The 16061-nt window shown below is 42.7% G+C and overlaps 5 protein-coding genes across 5 annotated transcripts; 3 read left to right on the top strand and 2 right to left on the bottom strand.

Moving 5' to 3' along the window:
- Nucleotides 1–189: 189 nt before the first annotated feature.
- O0I10_007671 (uncharacterized protein) lies at nt 190–1713 on the bottom strand (the record flags this gene model as incomplete). The annotated part of the gene is made up of 6 exons (XM_058487685.1): nt 190–960; nt 1024–1149; nt 1220–1278; nt 1336–1378; nt 1441–1595; nt 1662–1713. 6 exons carry the CDS (start codon nt 1711–1713, stop codon nt 190–192), a joined length of 1206 nt encoding a protein of 401 aa, XP_058341507.1.
- A 1403-nt stretch (nt 1714–3116) lies between these two features.
- On the bottom strand, nt 3117–4789 carry O0I10_007670 (uncharacterized protein; the record flags this gene model as incomplete). The annotated part of the gene is made up of 2 exons (XM_058487684.1): nt 3117–4411; nt 4477–4789. 2 exons carry the CDS (start codon nt 4787–4789, stop codon nt 3117–3119), a joined length of 1608 nt encoding a protein of 535 aa, XP_058341506.1.
- Nucleotides 4790–5331: 542 nt separating this feature from the next.
- On the top strand, nt 5332–8902 carry O0I10_007669 (uncharacterized protein; the record flags this gene model as incomplete). Its single annotated transcript, XM_058487683.1, has 17 exons — nt 5332–5529; nt 5596–5781; nt 5842–5953; nt 6014–6109; nt 6166–6285; nt 6345–6447; nt 6502–6802; nt 6851–6995; nt 7061–7171; nt 7228–7380; nt 7440–7539; nt 7594–7761; nt 7819–7939; nt 7995–8192; nt 8253–8386; nt 8451–8664; nt 8717–8902. 17 exons carry the CDS (start codon nt 5332–5334, stop codon nt 8900–8902), a joined length of 2646 nt encoding a protein of 881 aa, XP_058341505.1.
- Nucleotides 8903–11439: 2537 nt separating this feature from the next.
- Nucleotides 11440–12938, top strand: O0I10_007668 (uncharacterized protein; the record flags this gene model as incomplete). The annotated part of the gene is made up of 8 exons (XM_058487682.1): nt 11440–11551; nt 11612–11760; nt 11820–11969; nt 12037–12193; nt 12236–12304; nt 12366–12631; nt 12692–12779; nt 12859–12938. 8 exons carry the CDS (start codon nt 11440–11442, stop codon nt 12936–12938), a joined length of 1071 nt encoding a protein of 356 aa, XP_058341504.1.
- A 332-nt stretch (nt 12939–13270) lies between these two features.
- Nucleotides 13271–14821, top strand: O0I10_007667 (uncharacterized protein; the record flags this gene model as incomplete). Its single annotated transcript, XM_058487681.1, has 4 exons — nt 13271–13378; nt 13434–13823; nt 13890–14209; nt 14269–14821. 4 exons carry the CDS (start codon nt 13271–13273, stop codon nt 14819–14821), a joined length of 1371 nt encoding a protein of 456 aa, XP_058341503.1.
- Nucleotides 14822–16061: the final 1240 nt, after the last annotated feature.

The following is a 16061-nucleotide window of genomic DNA, read 5'->3' as shown; positions in this document are numbered from 1 at the left end:
ATCACACCAGCGTATCATCTTAGCCGACTCTTACTATATAATGTGTGACCAAAGAATATGTGATTATATTGAGCATTTGGGATATATCGATAAGTATAATAAAAAAGAAATTGGATTAAAGGACCAGCTCGCTATAAGAGTGAAAAGCGCGAGATAAGTAAACATTTTGATAAATGATATGGTAATGCATTACCCCAGTCGTCTCTTCTCTGCTGGAATGTCTTCAACTGGCGTGACAGGATCAGCAAAGGGGTTGTTGGCATCTTCATCAGTGACGTTGCTTTCATTTTGAGTCAATTGCAGATCAGCCAGGTCACGTGCTAAATCTTGTGAACGAACAGGTGGAGGAGGTGGCGAACGAGTGGTCGTAGGGGATGTTGTACCTTCGATAGGTGATGTAGGAGAAGGCAAATCTAAAGGCACTTCGCCAACCGACATGAGCTCGTACATTTGCATCGCCTTGAGTAATTCTTCATTGGTTGCCAACAAGGTGCCAATCCATTCTTCGTCTTCCACTAAACGTGCATATCGTACAATCTTCTTTTTGGATTCCTCACAACGCTGACGATAACCCTGCAAACGTGCATCATGTTGTAAATCAATCTCCCATCGATCCTCCGTTGTGTTGATAAATCTGAGTGCATTGACAAGGTTATTGGCGTTCTGGTTAGCCAATGCAACTTCATTAATGATCTTGGGCTTCTCCTTTTCCAAATTGAAGGTGCGTTGACTGCCACTGGCAAAAGGTCGACTACCAGCTGTGCTGCTGCTTCGTGGCTTTGTTTTGACAGCTTCAGATTTACGTGCTGCAGGAGGGAGGGATTGTCGTTTTTGTGGTCTTGGAGGCATTGGAGGCTCGACTGTAGTAGTGGGGGTCACTGTTGTTGTTGGGGATGATGAACCAAGGCGTGGTGAACCATTTGGAGGTGAAGATCTCGATGTTGAAGCTGATGCTTTTCCCTAAGTGATTACTGCGTGTAAATATAATGCATCTATACATTATCATATCCACCCTTTACTTACTGGTAACCTATTGCGACCCTTTTCATATAACTCGCCAAGTGCAAACATGCCTGGCTCATTCTTGAACTTGACGGCAACAGCTCCGAGCATACTAAGCGTGGCCTTGCGCACCTTGATATCCTCAACCTATCACACATAGTATGGTAGATTAGCTATCTCGACTGAAGTAACAAGCATTATCATCACAATACATTACCGACGAATTGACAATAAGATCAAGGCGTTCCTTCATCTTGTCGTTTGCCAGCAACTGCCCTGTTTCATATACTTAGACCACTGATCCATTGATCCATTGATCCACTTTTTACTTACGACGAAACTTTTCATTGCTGTTTTCCAATAGTAGCTTGAGGACCTACGCAAGCAATGTTGTTAATATACTCTTGCTGCATCTCGCATGATAAGCTCTATACTTGCCTCGATCACTCTCAACTTTTGACCAGTTGTACCATGCTTGAGCCGCTTACGAACAGCCTCGATAGCTTCATGAGGACCAGATTCCTGCATCTGGATCGATTCTGTCAGCTGCTGGACTATGTACCAATCGATCTCCTCATAGTTGGATAATCGCTCTACCAATCCCGGGTTGTTTCAATTAGACCAAGTCTTGTATGTAATAAAAGATGAAGAGAACATACCAATGTAGAGGGTGATGGAAGTCTTTTGTACTTCCTCGGTGAAAATACCCATTGCGCTTTTTCTCAAGAGATAAAAGAGATAGATCTGCCGCCTTCCTGTAGCTCTTTGAATTGGTGCCACTTACCATGTCCGTGCTATTTGCACCCCACCTGGTGCACCCTACCTGTCTTAAAACTCAGTTGGCGCACCCTACCTCTTGGTTTTTTTTTTCCTTGCACCCCACCACACCACACGACACCATATCGTACACCCTACCATGGCGTACACCCTACCAGCATTGTAGGCAATGTCCCAATCAACGTATAGCATCGCGTCCCTGTAGAATTACGTTTTGAATCGGCAACCCACGTTGAAGGCTGGCTTATACTGCTTGGGAGTTTTGGTCATCGACTTTATGATACTACTAATTTATTTGAACATGTTATATGCTAGTGTCTAAAGATAAGTATATTGTTGGAGGGATTCTATGGAAAAAAGGATACAGGCTAAAAATTGGTTAAATCTAGGACCTCTTCGGTATCAGAGTTGTCAGAATCATCTTGGGAATCCTCTGAAGGGACAGAAATGGGATCTTCTGTGACGCTACCAATCACATCAATCGCATTATAAATGAATATAGATTAGCCAATTCTGAATCTTTGTAAATTTAACGGCGCATATAAAAAAAGCGCTGAATAAACACAATATACACAGGATCTTCTGTGATCATTGGTAAGCCTTGGTGAGGTGTATGAGTGCGCTCTAATTCCAACCAAAAATGAGGGTACCATGAATCTTGCGGCATATCATGAGTGACATATTTAGGTCTGTAGGGCTCAACGTCTGGCCAAGGAAAGGATACATTTTCACGGATTTTCACCAAAATGAAATGGCTATTCATCAGCTGCAATACAAATGGATGGACCCAAAAACAAATGGGTGCCTTTTTTGGAGTACATTGCAATTGGCCGCTTAAATGTATCAGCAGCAATCTTCGTACAATCCCGGGTAAGGAACCATTGGCCTAAGGGTCGCTTCAAGATTGCATTGATTCTTTTCTCCTTGACATCATCATAACGACCTTCGTCATTGTATATAGTCACTGCCAGTGCACGTAAACCACAATTACCATACCGTCTTTAACTATTATTCATTGTCGTAATCTGAGGATCTATCCCACCATCTCATTCACACTCAGCCTGATTGCATCATCACATCTATATACACACGCGTATTCACCCCTAAATAAACTTGGTCTTTCTTTCTCTTATTGAGTCTCACGGACACTTATTACTACCAGTTTTCTCTCTCTCGCTTTACAGCTCACATACACACATACACACACACACACACTCATCTTTATCTCCATATATCACATTCATAATGGCAAATAGCTGCAAGCAGAAAAATTCATCCATAATCATCCGTAGTAAGAAGGTATTGTATGCATTAGTCACAAAGACGAAGCTATATCTTTATTTTAACTTCAAATTGTCAGCTAATCCCCTAAATCGATTTCCTAGTTTCTCTCGAGCATACTCTAGAGTTTTGGCAGTGGGTTTATCAACATGGAAGTTCCCAGTAACAGTCATTACAGCGAGAGGTCCAGCATGGTGGTCAACAAAATAAGATAAACCATCATTGTCTAAAATACCGAGTAATCGATATCCTTCGGACGACAAAACGAGTGTGACCAACGGTAACCTTGCTAGAGCAAGAAACATAGGTGATGTAACTTGCAGAGGAGCCATGTGCACTTCAATGTGTTGTAAAACAGTAGCGATCGAAAACAATTGCAGTAACGATAAACCATGTACTCGCCAAGATAGTATGTCGATGCGCCTAAGATGAGGGATTCTTGCAATGGAAGACACCTTAGCGCTATTCATTCTGATCTGGTTTTCAAGTGGAATGGGTGCGATTGATAGTGCAATGCTTTGTAGCGATGGATGCTGTTGGGCCATGTCCTGTAGTTGATTGAAAATATCTGTCGACAACGTCACCTCAGACAAGTATAAGTGGAGTGATGTCAGATGCTGAAATGATCCCAGAGATGATATGTACGCCTCCACCTCGGCCACCCCCAAAGCTAAACCGATTGAATTCAATGAATGCCGATTCTGATAAAAAATATCCCATGGATGGTCGTTTGGCATGAGGTCACCATAACAATGCAGCAAAGACAAGTGTTTGAGATTGCTCTGATCAATAAAACGACCTGCATCGGTGACATCGATGTCCAGTGCTCGTAAAGAAATGGTGTTGCTGACTGGTTGCCGATCATCGATTTCATCGTAACATGCGGTAACAGGCTGAAAGTTGTACGGCAAATAGCATAGTTGTCGAAGATTATGGCAGCATTTATCCATTATAGCTCTGTTTTGGACCTTGTCTCCTTCGTTGCGCACACCCAGAAACTTCAGGCATATGCAGCCAAGTAGAACCTTCTCGAGGTCGACGATAGTAATTTCGCATCCCCTCACGTCCAAGTATTGTAAATTGATGCAGCTGGATGGCGGAGAAAGTAGTCGTAAATCGGTGCATCTGGATGCCGGAGCACGTGTGGCAAATTGACCGTTAGACAAGGCAATGAATTCAGTAGCTCCACCGATACTCAAATAAGTAATATTTGGTGAATGGCGAAGGATATTCTTTATAAATGTTGTTGTCACTGGAATAAAAATGTCGGGTGATATCTTCAAATAAGAGAGTTGTGGTAACTTCCCCAGACACCTTCCTAGGTCTGCTTGTATGCCGCAGTCCTCGAGAACTATGTTTTTTATCATCACCGTCATTACTACGGGTATACTGATAGTTATCATAGCATCCACTTACATAAAGTTGATATATTGCGAAAGAAACGTGGAATAAGCGATCCAATCATACCATCAGTCTCCGAGTGATAAGTAGATTTTTTAAGGACTATAGAGCGGACACAGTCGCCAACTTTTGCCATAGATCTTGCGTATTCCCCGCAGTACTTTTCTCCATTTAAAACAACGTAGCCAGGAAATACAGTTCTATAATCTGGAACTGAAGCATACCATTGTCGAGAAACACGCATGCATTGAAGAACATCGAAGATTGACAAAAGCGCAAAGATTTGTAGAAGCACGTCATAAGGGAGTACATCGATCATGTTGTACATAGTAAACAAAAAGTGTCGTTATTGAGTAATTGGATAAGATGAAGGGCAAGTAAAAAGGATCGATCTTTTATAATGAAAGCGAAATTGGTGACTCCACCAGGTCTTTTGATCCGTGCAATACGTAGCCATTTCATCAATGGGTGTTTGATCACCTATAGTGGTGCAATGCAATAGTGACTCCACCAGGTCTTTTGATCCGTGCAATACGTAGCCATTTCGTCAATGGGTGTTTGATCACCTACAGTGGTGCAATGCAATAGTGACTCCACCAGGTCTTTTGATCCGTGCAATACGTAGCCATTGCATCAACGTGTATTTGATCACCTATAGTGGTGCAATGCAACAGTGACTCCACCAGGTCTTTTGATCCGTGCAATACGTAGCCATTTCATCAACGTGTATTTGATCACCTATAGTGGTGCAATGCAATAGTGACTCCACCAGGTCTTTTGATCCGTGTAAGAATATAAAAGTGCGACACACCATTAGGAAAATCCACATTCATCCTTTTCTCATCTCTACTATTCCACTGTTACATCATAATGGATGCTGAAGGCGAACCAATGGAGGTTGATGGCGAACAAGCCGAAGATGGCCAACAAGCCGAACAAGCTGCAATTGATGAAAATAGAAACCGCATCGACGCATTCCGTGCCAACGCTAATCGCCGCAACGTTCGAACTGTGACCCGGAACTGTAAACTGAGAACCGTTCTTAATGATGATTATCGAGAGCTACGGGTAGGTACAATGCTTCAGTAGCTGTATGCGTAACACAAGATATTTGACTTTTAAATCGTTGCATAGCATCCACTGCGAACGTTAGCAGAAGACTACACAGTGGTGAGACGTGATACTTTTGACTTGGTGAACATGGACGTGTTACGTTGGATTCAAGAAGGAGCAGAAGGCACGCCGTGTCCTGACATATTGAACCAGGGTTACTGGAGGAAAGCGTTTACCTTGTGCACATTACCTCCCACCCATACCGAGGTAATCGAAGATGAACATGTTATGTAGTTCTTTGCATTGTGTTTCTGACGTGATATATAGGAAGCTACAGAGCCACATTTTTTGCACCTTATCCAGACCTTCAATTGGTGCTTTCAACGATCTCGGTTGCTACATCCAGATGATTTCGCGGAGGATGACCCCGATCGACCAGGTATGTAAAGAACCAGATCAAAGCTTCCTTTGAAGTAAGCTGACATGGGATGAATTATAGATATACCTCAGCCACTATACGAGCCGCCCGACTTCAATTCACCCACGTTGAGAAGTCGTCTTGCTGATTTATTCGCAAGAGGAGAAGCCATACCGGGTATGAGCTAAATTTGATGTTGTCTTCACCAATTGCTAACTCGAGACCAACCGCAGCAATCAAGAACCACCTAGCTCTCAACCCCCCAAAATATATGAAGCATACCTTCACGGCGTATTTTTACGATTTGCAGAATCGTATTGAGCCCAATTTGCCGCGACAGCCGCAAGCATTTGGTATGTAAATGTTAGGTAGATTCAATGATACCAAAGCACTAACATTGACAAAATTATAGCGAATGTAATGGTGAGGCATTTGCTGAATCACGACGAGCCGGCAGATGTTGACTTTGATGACCTTCCAGTGGCTCTAAGAGCTGATTTTCGGGTGTATTATCAGTACGTTTATACATATCATTGATGTGAATATATCATAACCTCAACGTGTATTAGAAACCATTTTGAAGAATTTGAACGATGTTTTGCTGGTTACAATCTCACTGAAGTTGGCAAGAGCCCTGGACGTCGTGTCAATGCCGCTTACATTCCGGGTGCATTGCGTTATCTTACTGGGATTTTGTTTCAAGAAGCGGAGCGGCTTGACAGCCAACGATGGACCGTGCTACCTATAGGCAAGCTGCAAATCTCATTCGTACCGATCGATATCAGAGTGCTATATTGGGTCTGCCGTCTTGCCCATGGAAATGCCTATGGAAATGAAAACATTGTATTCGAAGCTCCTCCTGCGATAAGGGTAAGCCATTCTATGCATAATGAAGCACAATCTAATTGCTTGCCTTAGCGTGATACTCCGGGACCAGGAGGAGTAATGTTTATTCCACAAAATATCATAGCTGGAAACACAAATCCCTTGTTAAAGGAGCAATTCTTTGAGCAGCTTTTCAACCTCGATCCTTTGTCTAAAAGGCGAATGCGATATTCTCCAGGTATGCTGAATAAGCGAAATGTTTAAGGATGTTATTGATTCTCTGGTGTTGTTATTTATATGAAGAATACGTTTTCAATCCTGATGTCGAACCCATAACATTCAAATTCTCCCTGAACACGGATGGTGTACGCGTTTGCTTCCATTTTGTCCGCGCTTTGGTCTCACTGCAGGGTGGTAAGCTATTATCCTCTTTTAATTATTGCGTCCTTGTCTAAATCAAAACGTAATAGAACGTATGCCAGACACTTCCGCTGATGTGCGGTATTATGCAAGAGAGTTAAACCTAACAAATTGGCATCGTGGGATGTACCACTTGAACAAAGAACCAGGCGGATTGGACGCAGAGCGTTTGCAAGGAACCAGAATTGTCGGAATTGATCCTGGTAGGATAATAATGAAAGATAGTGATGTACATATTCTAATTATCCTCTACATCTCCCAGGCATAAGAGCAATAATTACAGGCACCGATACTACACAGCATTTGGAAGTTCGACAAACAAGACAACAGCACGTTGTGCAAATATCCAACAAGGAGTACCAGTAAGTGTCCAATGCTGCACTTTTCGGAAGCTATATTCACCACTCATTTCACAGACATCGCTCTTTATCAAATTGGATAAGACAAAAAACCTTACACAGCCGTATCCATAGCCCAGATGATATGGCGACTCAATATTTGGCTCTAAGCGCGTTTCCCGCTCGCACATGCGATCTACAAAACTTTTTGGATCACGTGCATTTGAGATCGTTTCTTCACAACACGTAAGTGTAAGAAAAGTGGTACTGCTATCGGTAATATCAACGCCTTTATTCTTTTAGTTTGCATAATTTTGCGTGCCATTATAGGCACAGGGAGCAACGATGTACAACCTTTTCAGCACGTGTATCAGCTCAAGAATCTATAGTCAACCAGATTCTTAATATGGAAGATCCAGAGGATGTACGTAAACAAGAGAAACACTTCATTATTTGATGGCTAACTTAGGTATATCTAGCTACGCGATCTTCCTTTCAATCATCGAGATATGGGCAAAAGGCAACGCAAACTAACCAGGCGAGCAGCACGTGCCCAACGGCAACTTGTTCAAGATACCACCATGAAAGAACCAGAGGCTGACGTCGAGACCATTGTTGCATATGGAGCTGCGCGTTTCGGTGCTACAAGTAAAAGGCACCAAGCAGTACCTGTGGAGGTAATTATTACTACGGCAATCATTTTATGATTCAATGCCGACTCACCATTTACCATTTAGACCCTCCGAGCAAGGATTGCACGGCGTGCTCTTCTCATTTTGGTCGATGAATTCCGTACCAGTGTGACATGCCACGTATGTAATGGCCGTTTGCAACAATTTCGCGAGCGACAGACGTTGGTTTGCCAACACAAGTAAGCAGCATTGACAATACTTCTGAGAAACACACATCCTAATCAATCGTTCATATACTTACAGCAAAAAATACATCCGTGATTTTCGTAATGCTCCGGTTTATGATGATGAAGGTCATTATATTGAAGGCACATGGACACGTGGTAAACCTCGTCAATGGTGTATGGATGAAAATGGTGCACGGCTACACTGGACCTCTATTTGCCCTGGTCGAGAACAAGTGCATGATTTCCGCAACAAAGTGTATGCTTTGAAGTGGTGTCCAAACTGTCAATTTGTATGTATGCTTCACGAGCATGGGAAGTGTGGTGTTTAACTGGATTGAATAGGTATTCGATCGCGATATTAATGCAAGTACAAATATCCATCGCATTTTCGAACTTTACATGGCAAACGATGGCGGCATTGAGTCTCGACCCGCTGCAATGAGCCGTGGACAAGTACAAGAAGTAGTTAACGAAGTTGAAGAAGAAGATGAACTCGAGACGGATGACGACGACGAGGAGCTACTGTAAAGCAATCAATACCCATGGTGCACAGTGAGGCGTGTATCCATATCCGTGTCATTGGGGGGTAAGTCACAACGATTTGGATCCATTGAAACTTTTTGCTGACTTCTTATGTGGGGTGCACTTGGTATGGTGCAAATAGTAATGCCCCACTTACCATCGCATAACCCGCTCTGCTTGTTGCTTGATGTGATCGAGTGGAATAAAATGGAATGAGATTACAAAAACGAGACAATAATAAGTCAAGTGAGACTGAAGATACCCTTTATTCAATGAAGACGTCCACTTTTTTATACTAAATGATTGATCCTGCTATAACCTGATTCTCCCACGCCCTCACACCATGATTAGTAACGATGATGGTATTCTCGATATACCCATAATCTTACGTACGCGTCTGTGCCCATGTACCTGACAGCCATATAGGATAAGATTTATGCGTGGGAGAATGTAGGTGTGACAAACATGAGATGAGAAGGAGAATTAAATGACAGCTGTGGGAACCATTTTATGATGATTAAGCTGTGTCTACGACACTTGACAACCCCTGTTCATTGTAGGGGCATAGAATCCCCTATTTTTACCTTACTCATGGGTGAATAATGTCATAATGAAGATGCTTTTCTAAAATCGATACTCACCAAACAATATGCCTCATTGTATGTTTGGGTGGATAAGGTTCATAGTGTAACGATAACAATACTTTGTAGTGGATCAACATTCAACCTGGATTGGCGAACATACTAAGCAAGGGTTGTAGGTCATCTATCATCACACACATGCATGATTCCTGCAGTTATTGCTCGTTTACCCAGATAGCCATCCATAAACACGTGACTCGAAAGATCAATACATCTTGGATGTTGCGGCCTGTCCCTCTACGTATGCCATTTCTTGCAACCCAATGGATTAGGTCTGACCTTGACCATTCATTTGTCCATTGTTGTTATCTCCCTACTCTCATTGTTATGGTTTCCATTGTGATGGTTGGCTTTATTGTTCTCTTTTCGTGTCTTTGCGGGGGGGTGATCTCTATTCAACTGCTCTTCTGTACATTTGATTGACGAAGGATACAATACGTACTTGGTAATAAATCACTCCATTGCAAAGGGGTTGGCAACATGGACATACCTTGGCTGTTTCGTGACATACAAGCACCTTTCACCGAAATGACCCGGCAATTGTTCGAGACATGAGTCGCCTCAAAGTCCCCTATCCTTTAGGGAATCATATGTACATCGAAATTGCTGTAAGTTTAATATCACAATAGGGTGGATACATGAGAGCAAACGCTCATAGCCCCAAAGCAAGTAATGAAACATTAGACGAAATGGATATAGCAACATTGAATGCATCCATAAGTCTCCAGGAAGAGACCTCTACACCACGCACCTAATCATCAAAATGAATCTTTGTCTTCTTTCCTTTGTTGAGTCTCATTGAAAACACTGTACTTTTGTATCAATTTTCACTCACACACAGACACACACATACTACCTGTTGCCAAGATGGGTATCTATTAGGGGCCAAGTGTAACAATGCGGGAGATGTACGATTCATGCAGTCGCCTTAAGCAGCACTTCCCGCCTCTATAGCGACCTTTGATCTCCCAATGATTGTGCCTTGCCGAATTATTCCCTTTTATTGAATCGGTTCCACAAACACTAGTTTACCTTCAAGTACAACATCTTCACCTGGTGCTATCAGTTTTATTCAACATGGGCCCTCCATCTCTTATAAATGCAAAGGACAGTAATAGTGAGGCTACACCAAAGAGATAAAAAAGACAAGGTAGTCTAATTGTCGATGGTGCATTACGCGTTTTCATTGGTCAACAGAGAGGTGCTATATGATCGGCAAAGCAAAAAGTAGCTCTTGTAATGTATCACAAAGGTGACTTTGTACGAAATGCATCTTATTACTCGCTTTCATTGGATCAGCGTGACACCAGGAAACAGTATCCAAGGAAACGTACGTAGAAAGATCAAGCAAGCATAGACCATCCATACATTGGTTAATGTATGTATATACATTTTCAGTTTTCAAAAGCATGTGTTGATAATTATTGCTAGGTGCATCTAGATATACGTGTCAATTGGACGAAATATATAAACGTCTCACTGGAATTGCACAAAAGGGGCAAAGGAGGTTAGGCTGGACGCAGGAGTAGAGAAATTACTACTTATTACTACTAGGTAGAAACCGGTTCGTAAATCCGACATTGTTGATGAGCCATCATCATATACGAGATTCCTTGATTTTATATAAGAGCAGCTTGACAGGCCACCTTCAAGGCGATTGAATAAGTTGGCAAGTACAAATCCAGGGGTGAGGTGTTTCTTCATGCATGCATGTGCGTGTGTGTGTATGTGTGTGCCTGGGTATAAGCGACAAAGGCATCTCCTTAAATCAGCCTCTAAAAATTGATTATTTGGCACTAGACCATGCACCTTATTCATCCCTCGTCACTTCAAACGCCTTTTTTTGCAGCTTCTCTTCCTGTTTTTTCCTCTACTTACGCAGTCTCCAATTAACGGTGCATCATGGGGAGCGATCGCTTTGACATGGTTGTTGCCTTCCATCAATTCTCTTTTTTGGCCACAGGCATCTTTTCAACACTTGGCGTGCAGTGGTTGTTTTACGCAGGAGCTGCCAGTAGGTATTGTATCCATGCTATTGAATACCATAGAGACTAACTCTACACACACATACAAGGTGGATCAAGCTTCTTCACACAGTTGTCTGGTTACACTGGAAGTGTGATGGTTGGCCTTTTGATCCCATGGATGGTATCACGGCGACGCGCGCTTTATCAACATTCGACATGCCCTTCTGACAAGGAAAAAACGGATTTCATGGATAATGTAAACGACGAGATATCAAACCAAACAGTGCATGCTGATTATGAACATATCGATCACAGTGTTCTGTGATTGAGCGCACCGAAAACCACAGCAAAGGTCAAACAGCGGTCGATGGCCCAGTGATCCATACCACAGTCGCCAAGCTTGCAAGTATTGATGTCATTGCTGGATCCTTTGTCACTCTTGGATTTTCGCTTATAGGCAGTGGGGTAAGTCGTTAGATCAATATTAGATGGTCTCTGCTTGGTGATTTATGAATGACATTCGTACATGTAGATGTACCAAGTGATATTTAGCAGCGTAGTAATATGGTGTGCCATACTCAACTACTTTTTATTACATCGTGTCCTATCCTTTTGGCAATGGGTAGCCATCTTTGGTACAAGTGCAGGATTGACCCTGTGTGCTTTTGAGAATATGACTATGCCACAAGGTACGTAGGCTATTCATGGTATGTTTCTTTACTCATCTTCAGCAGGTAGCAATATGTCTGGAGGATTGGCATTTGGCACTCTTATGGCTCTAGGTGGCACATTCCTTTACGGTAACTGCACAAGGAAAGGGGGCGGCACTGGGATTAGGCACGCTGATCAATATTCTTGTAGCATGCATGTATGTATATGCCGATTGCATCCTTTCCAAACAGAAACCACCACCGCTTCCAGTACGCCTATGCTTCTACAATGGTCTCTATACGACAATGTTTGCCCTCATATATATCGGGCTATACACCGTGCCACACTTAGATGACATGATCCATATCCAGCCCGATGTCACTCGTTGGCAAGTTTTTACCATGTACAGTTTCATCACCATCGTCAACGCTACACATTCTTGGAATTATTATGAGCTAATTGATCGTACTGGCAGTGTATTGTATCGCATCTTGCTAATGAAATGTATGCATTTTGACGCTAACAATGTCTTATAGGTCGCCACAGGGATCTTGCAGGCTGTAAGAGCAGTACTTGTGTATGGTATCAGCCATTTGTGGTATTGCGCAAACGACTCGGCTCAATGTATGTATTGCCCACCATGTTTATCTCTTACGATGCCTTCATACTGAAATGCATAACACTTACCGCTTTCCTCAAAAAGGCTTCACCGTAAAGAAGGGATTTGGATCCTTACTTGTAATCAGCTGTGTATTACTGTACACATATGCCAGCAAAAAGTGACAGGCGGACAAGATACCACCAACCAGCAATCAATCATGCAGCTAAACATCAACTCAGTACTTTAACCCCGTCAATGAGCACCCACCCCCTCCCGGTCAGCACGCAAGCGAACCACCTTGTCAAAAATCACATGAATAAAAACACGTGCTACTTGGTTCATCAATCAAAAGTCTTGGATAATCGGGATAACAACAATGAAAGAGTAAATGCTTTAGAGTGTGCTACATGACAAGGAGGAGACTTTTTTTTTCCCACGAGCTGTGTCTGTAAAGCGAAGATTCGCACGCTTTCCTTCTACTTTCCTCCTTGTACTCATACCTAACCGCGATATCATGCAACCACTTACTCGCAAAACATGGCAAGCATGCCGCTCATTTACCCGCTATAATACACCTGGATGCTTTTTGGGCGGGGCTCGTTATTGTAATTACACCATGATGGTATATAGTTTGGCGGTGGTGTTAGTGTTGTATCATTTTATAACCTGTATTACAGGGCAGTAGCAGTAAACGCTTTTATAATAATGGAGGTGCCAGTAGTGCAAGTCGATTGATGGAGGAGGATCCCGAAAGAAAAGGACCTTGGAGCCAAGGAGATAAATTTACAAGCAAACTGGATTTTATGCAGCATCTGGCACAAGGCATGAAACCATACCGAGTCATGGACCATACTGGCAGTGTGTTGGATGATGCTCACGACCCAGGTTTATCCAAACAAGAAGTGACGGATCTATATAGCAAGATGGTGACGCTACATATCATGGATGGCATTCTATACGAAGCACAGCGACAAGGCCGTATCAGCTTCTACATGACGCACTATGGCGAGGAAGCCATGATCGGTAGTGCAGCGGCATTATTACCAAGGGATGTTGTTTTTGGTCAGGTAAAACAGCTGCCTTGTTGAATGTACTTTGCGTAGCATACTTAATAACAAGATTCTTGTTCTTAGTACCGTGAGGCCTTTGTACTATTGCACCGAGGATTCACAGTGCAAGAATGTATGAACCAATGCTTCTCAAACACGCATGATGGTGGCAAGGGTCGACAAATGCCTGTACACTATGGCTCTGCCAAACACAACTTTCAAACCATCTCATCACCGCTAGGAACACAAATTCCTCAGGCGGCAGGTGCAGCATACGCTCTCAAGCGTCAAGGGGATGGTGCATGCACTATATGCTATTTTGGCGAGGGTGCGGCTTCTGAAGGTGACTTTCATGCAGGTTTGAACATGGCTGCCACTTTGCATTGCCCAACTATCTTTTTCTGGTGAGTCCCTGTTTGCCACATGTATGTAAAAAACTCTAATATTCATATCATCTATCTAGTCGAAACAATGGCTACGCTATCTCCACCCCTGCTAGCGAACAATATCGTGGTGATGGCATTGCTCCACGTGGTATTGGCTATGGAATTGATACCGTTGTCGTCGATGGCAATGATGTTTGGGCAGTATACAATGCCACTCGTGCTGCACGCACTATTGCAGTTGAGCAGAATAAGCCTGTACTTATTGAAGCCAAAACGTATCGTGTGGGTCACCACAGCACATCAGACGACTCAACGAAATATCGAGACCGCAAAGAGGTCGAAGAGCGGGCCCAGTTTGATAATCCAATCACTCGTCTTCGGCGCTACATGGAGGTTAAGCAATGGTGGTCGCCTGAAGATGAAAACCAGTTGCGTCTCAATATCCGCAAAGACGTCCTTGAGTGTTTCAAATCAGCAGAGAAAGCACCAAAACCAGCCGTGGCCGAGCTATTTACTGATGTGTACGATTCGATTCCCACAAGCTTGCAATATCAGCAAGATGAGCTGGTCGAGCTTACACGTAAATATCCCGAGTACTATAGTATGGATGATCACTCCAATGGTATATAGTAGCTACTTCTTCCTCCCATATCCCGTTATCTCCTCTAAATATATATCCGAAATCAATTTAAGCTGGACTTGTTAGCCATTGCAATCATCTATACGTCTTGTATGTAATGTACGCATCTCCCGCCGTATATTGATAAAACAACTCTTTAATGGATTCACAAAAAAACGGAGGTGTCTTATATTATAGAATACAGCCTTGTTCAAAACGCAATGATTCAATCAGACCTTTCTTTCTTTCCATTTTTCCTCTATCACAGCACTCACAAGTGGGTATACTTCTAGTACAAGCATGCATTTGCCATGTTATAAGTTGTGCCCACATACGACGAGGTCGAATTTAGGAAGGAGCAAGGTCTCGTAAGCTATAGAAACTGAGAAATTGTTGGCCAACGTAATGTCGTATTCGCTTTAAGTAAACCTTTAATCCAACATCATGCACAAGATAAGAGGTAGATTGAGAAGTATAACAAATTGCTCTAATGGGAGATACATCGGTTTGAGGAGGCTATATCCTTTGGATGTGCATTGTACAAAGTACAATGGGTGGATGTGAGGTGGCGAATTATGCACAAAACATGGATTTGGGTGATGATGGTTGTTGTACATGGCTAACAGGCTGCATAAAGGATGATGATGATAGTGGCTGCCATAAATTGGATGCACCAATCGCCCAGGATGATAGCATCAAGGTCAAAAGGTCAATGGAGACATAAGAACAAAGGCTCATTTTTGACATGCTGTATAACCAAATCATGTACCAAAGTAATATCCATATCCATAAGAGGTCGTATGTATTAAAGCAAGTTGCTGCACGTAACTAGAGCTGCTTCTATATGATGGCTATCAGCTGTTCACGTGAAACTTGCACACATGGTAGTGCTGTTGGCCAAGGCGAGCAGGTTTGTTCTCATAAAGACCCCACGCTTGATTGTAAAGTTTTGAGATACAGGCATCTTTATGTTTTACATATGCTTTAAGCGTGATGGAGTTGCTTTCTCCTAATGGATGGTGTCGACTGCATTAACGGAATGATGAAGAGCTGAGTGAAATGGCATGCGATGGTTACACACACGCTTCGTTTACAGGTTGCTGCATAAATGAATGATGATTGCTTTTAGGAAGTACATAAAGAGACTCGGATCATGAAAGAGTTATTCATTATGACGTTTACACTGACAATGACAATGACAATGACAATGATTTTATACAGTGGCATTTTGTATGTTTGGTAGGGGAGTCA

The sequence above is a fragment of the Lichtheimia ornata genome (assembly GCF_029851405.1).
Source record: "Lichtheimia ornata isolate CBS 291.66 chromosome Unknown scaffold00038, whole genome shotgun sequence".
NCBI classification, from domain to species: Eukaryota; Fungi; Mucoromycota; class Mucoromycetes; order Mucorales; family Lichtheimiaceae; genus Lichtheimia; species Lichtheimia ornata.
Note: the sequence above shows the minus strand (reverse complement) of the source record. Positions and strands in the feature narration are given on the sequence as shown.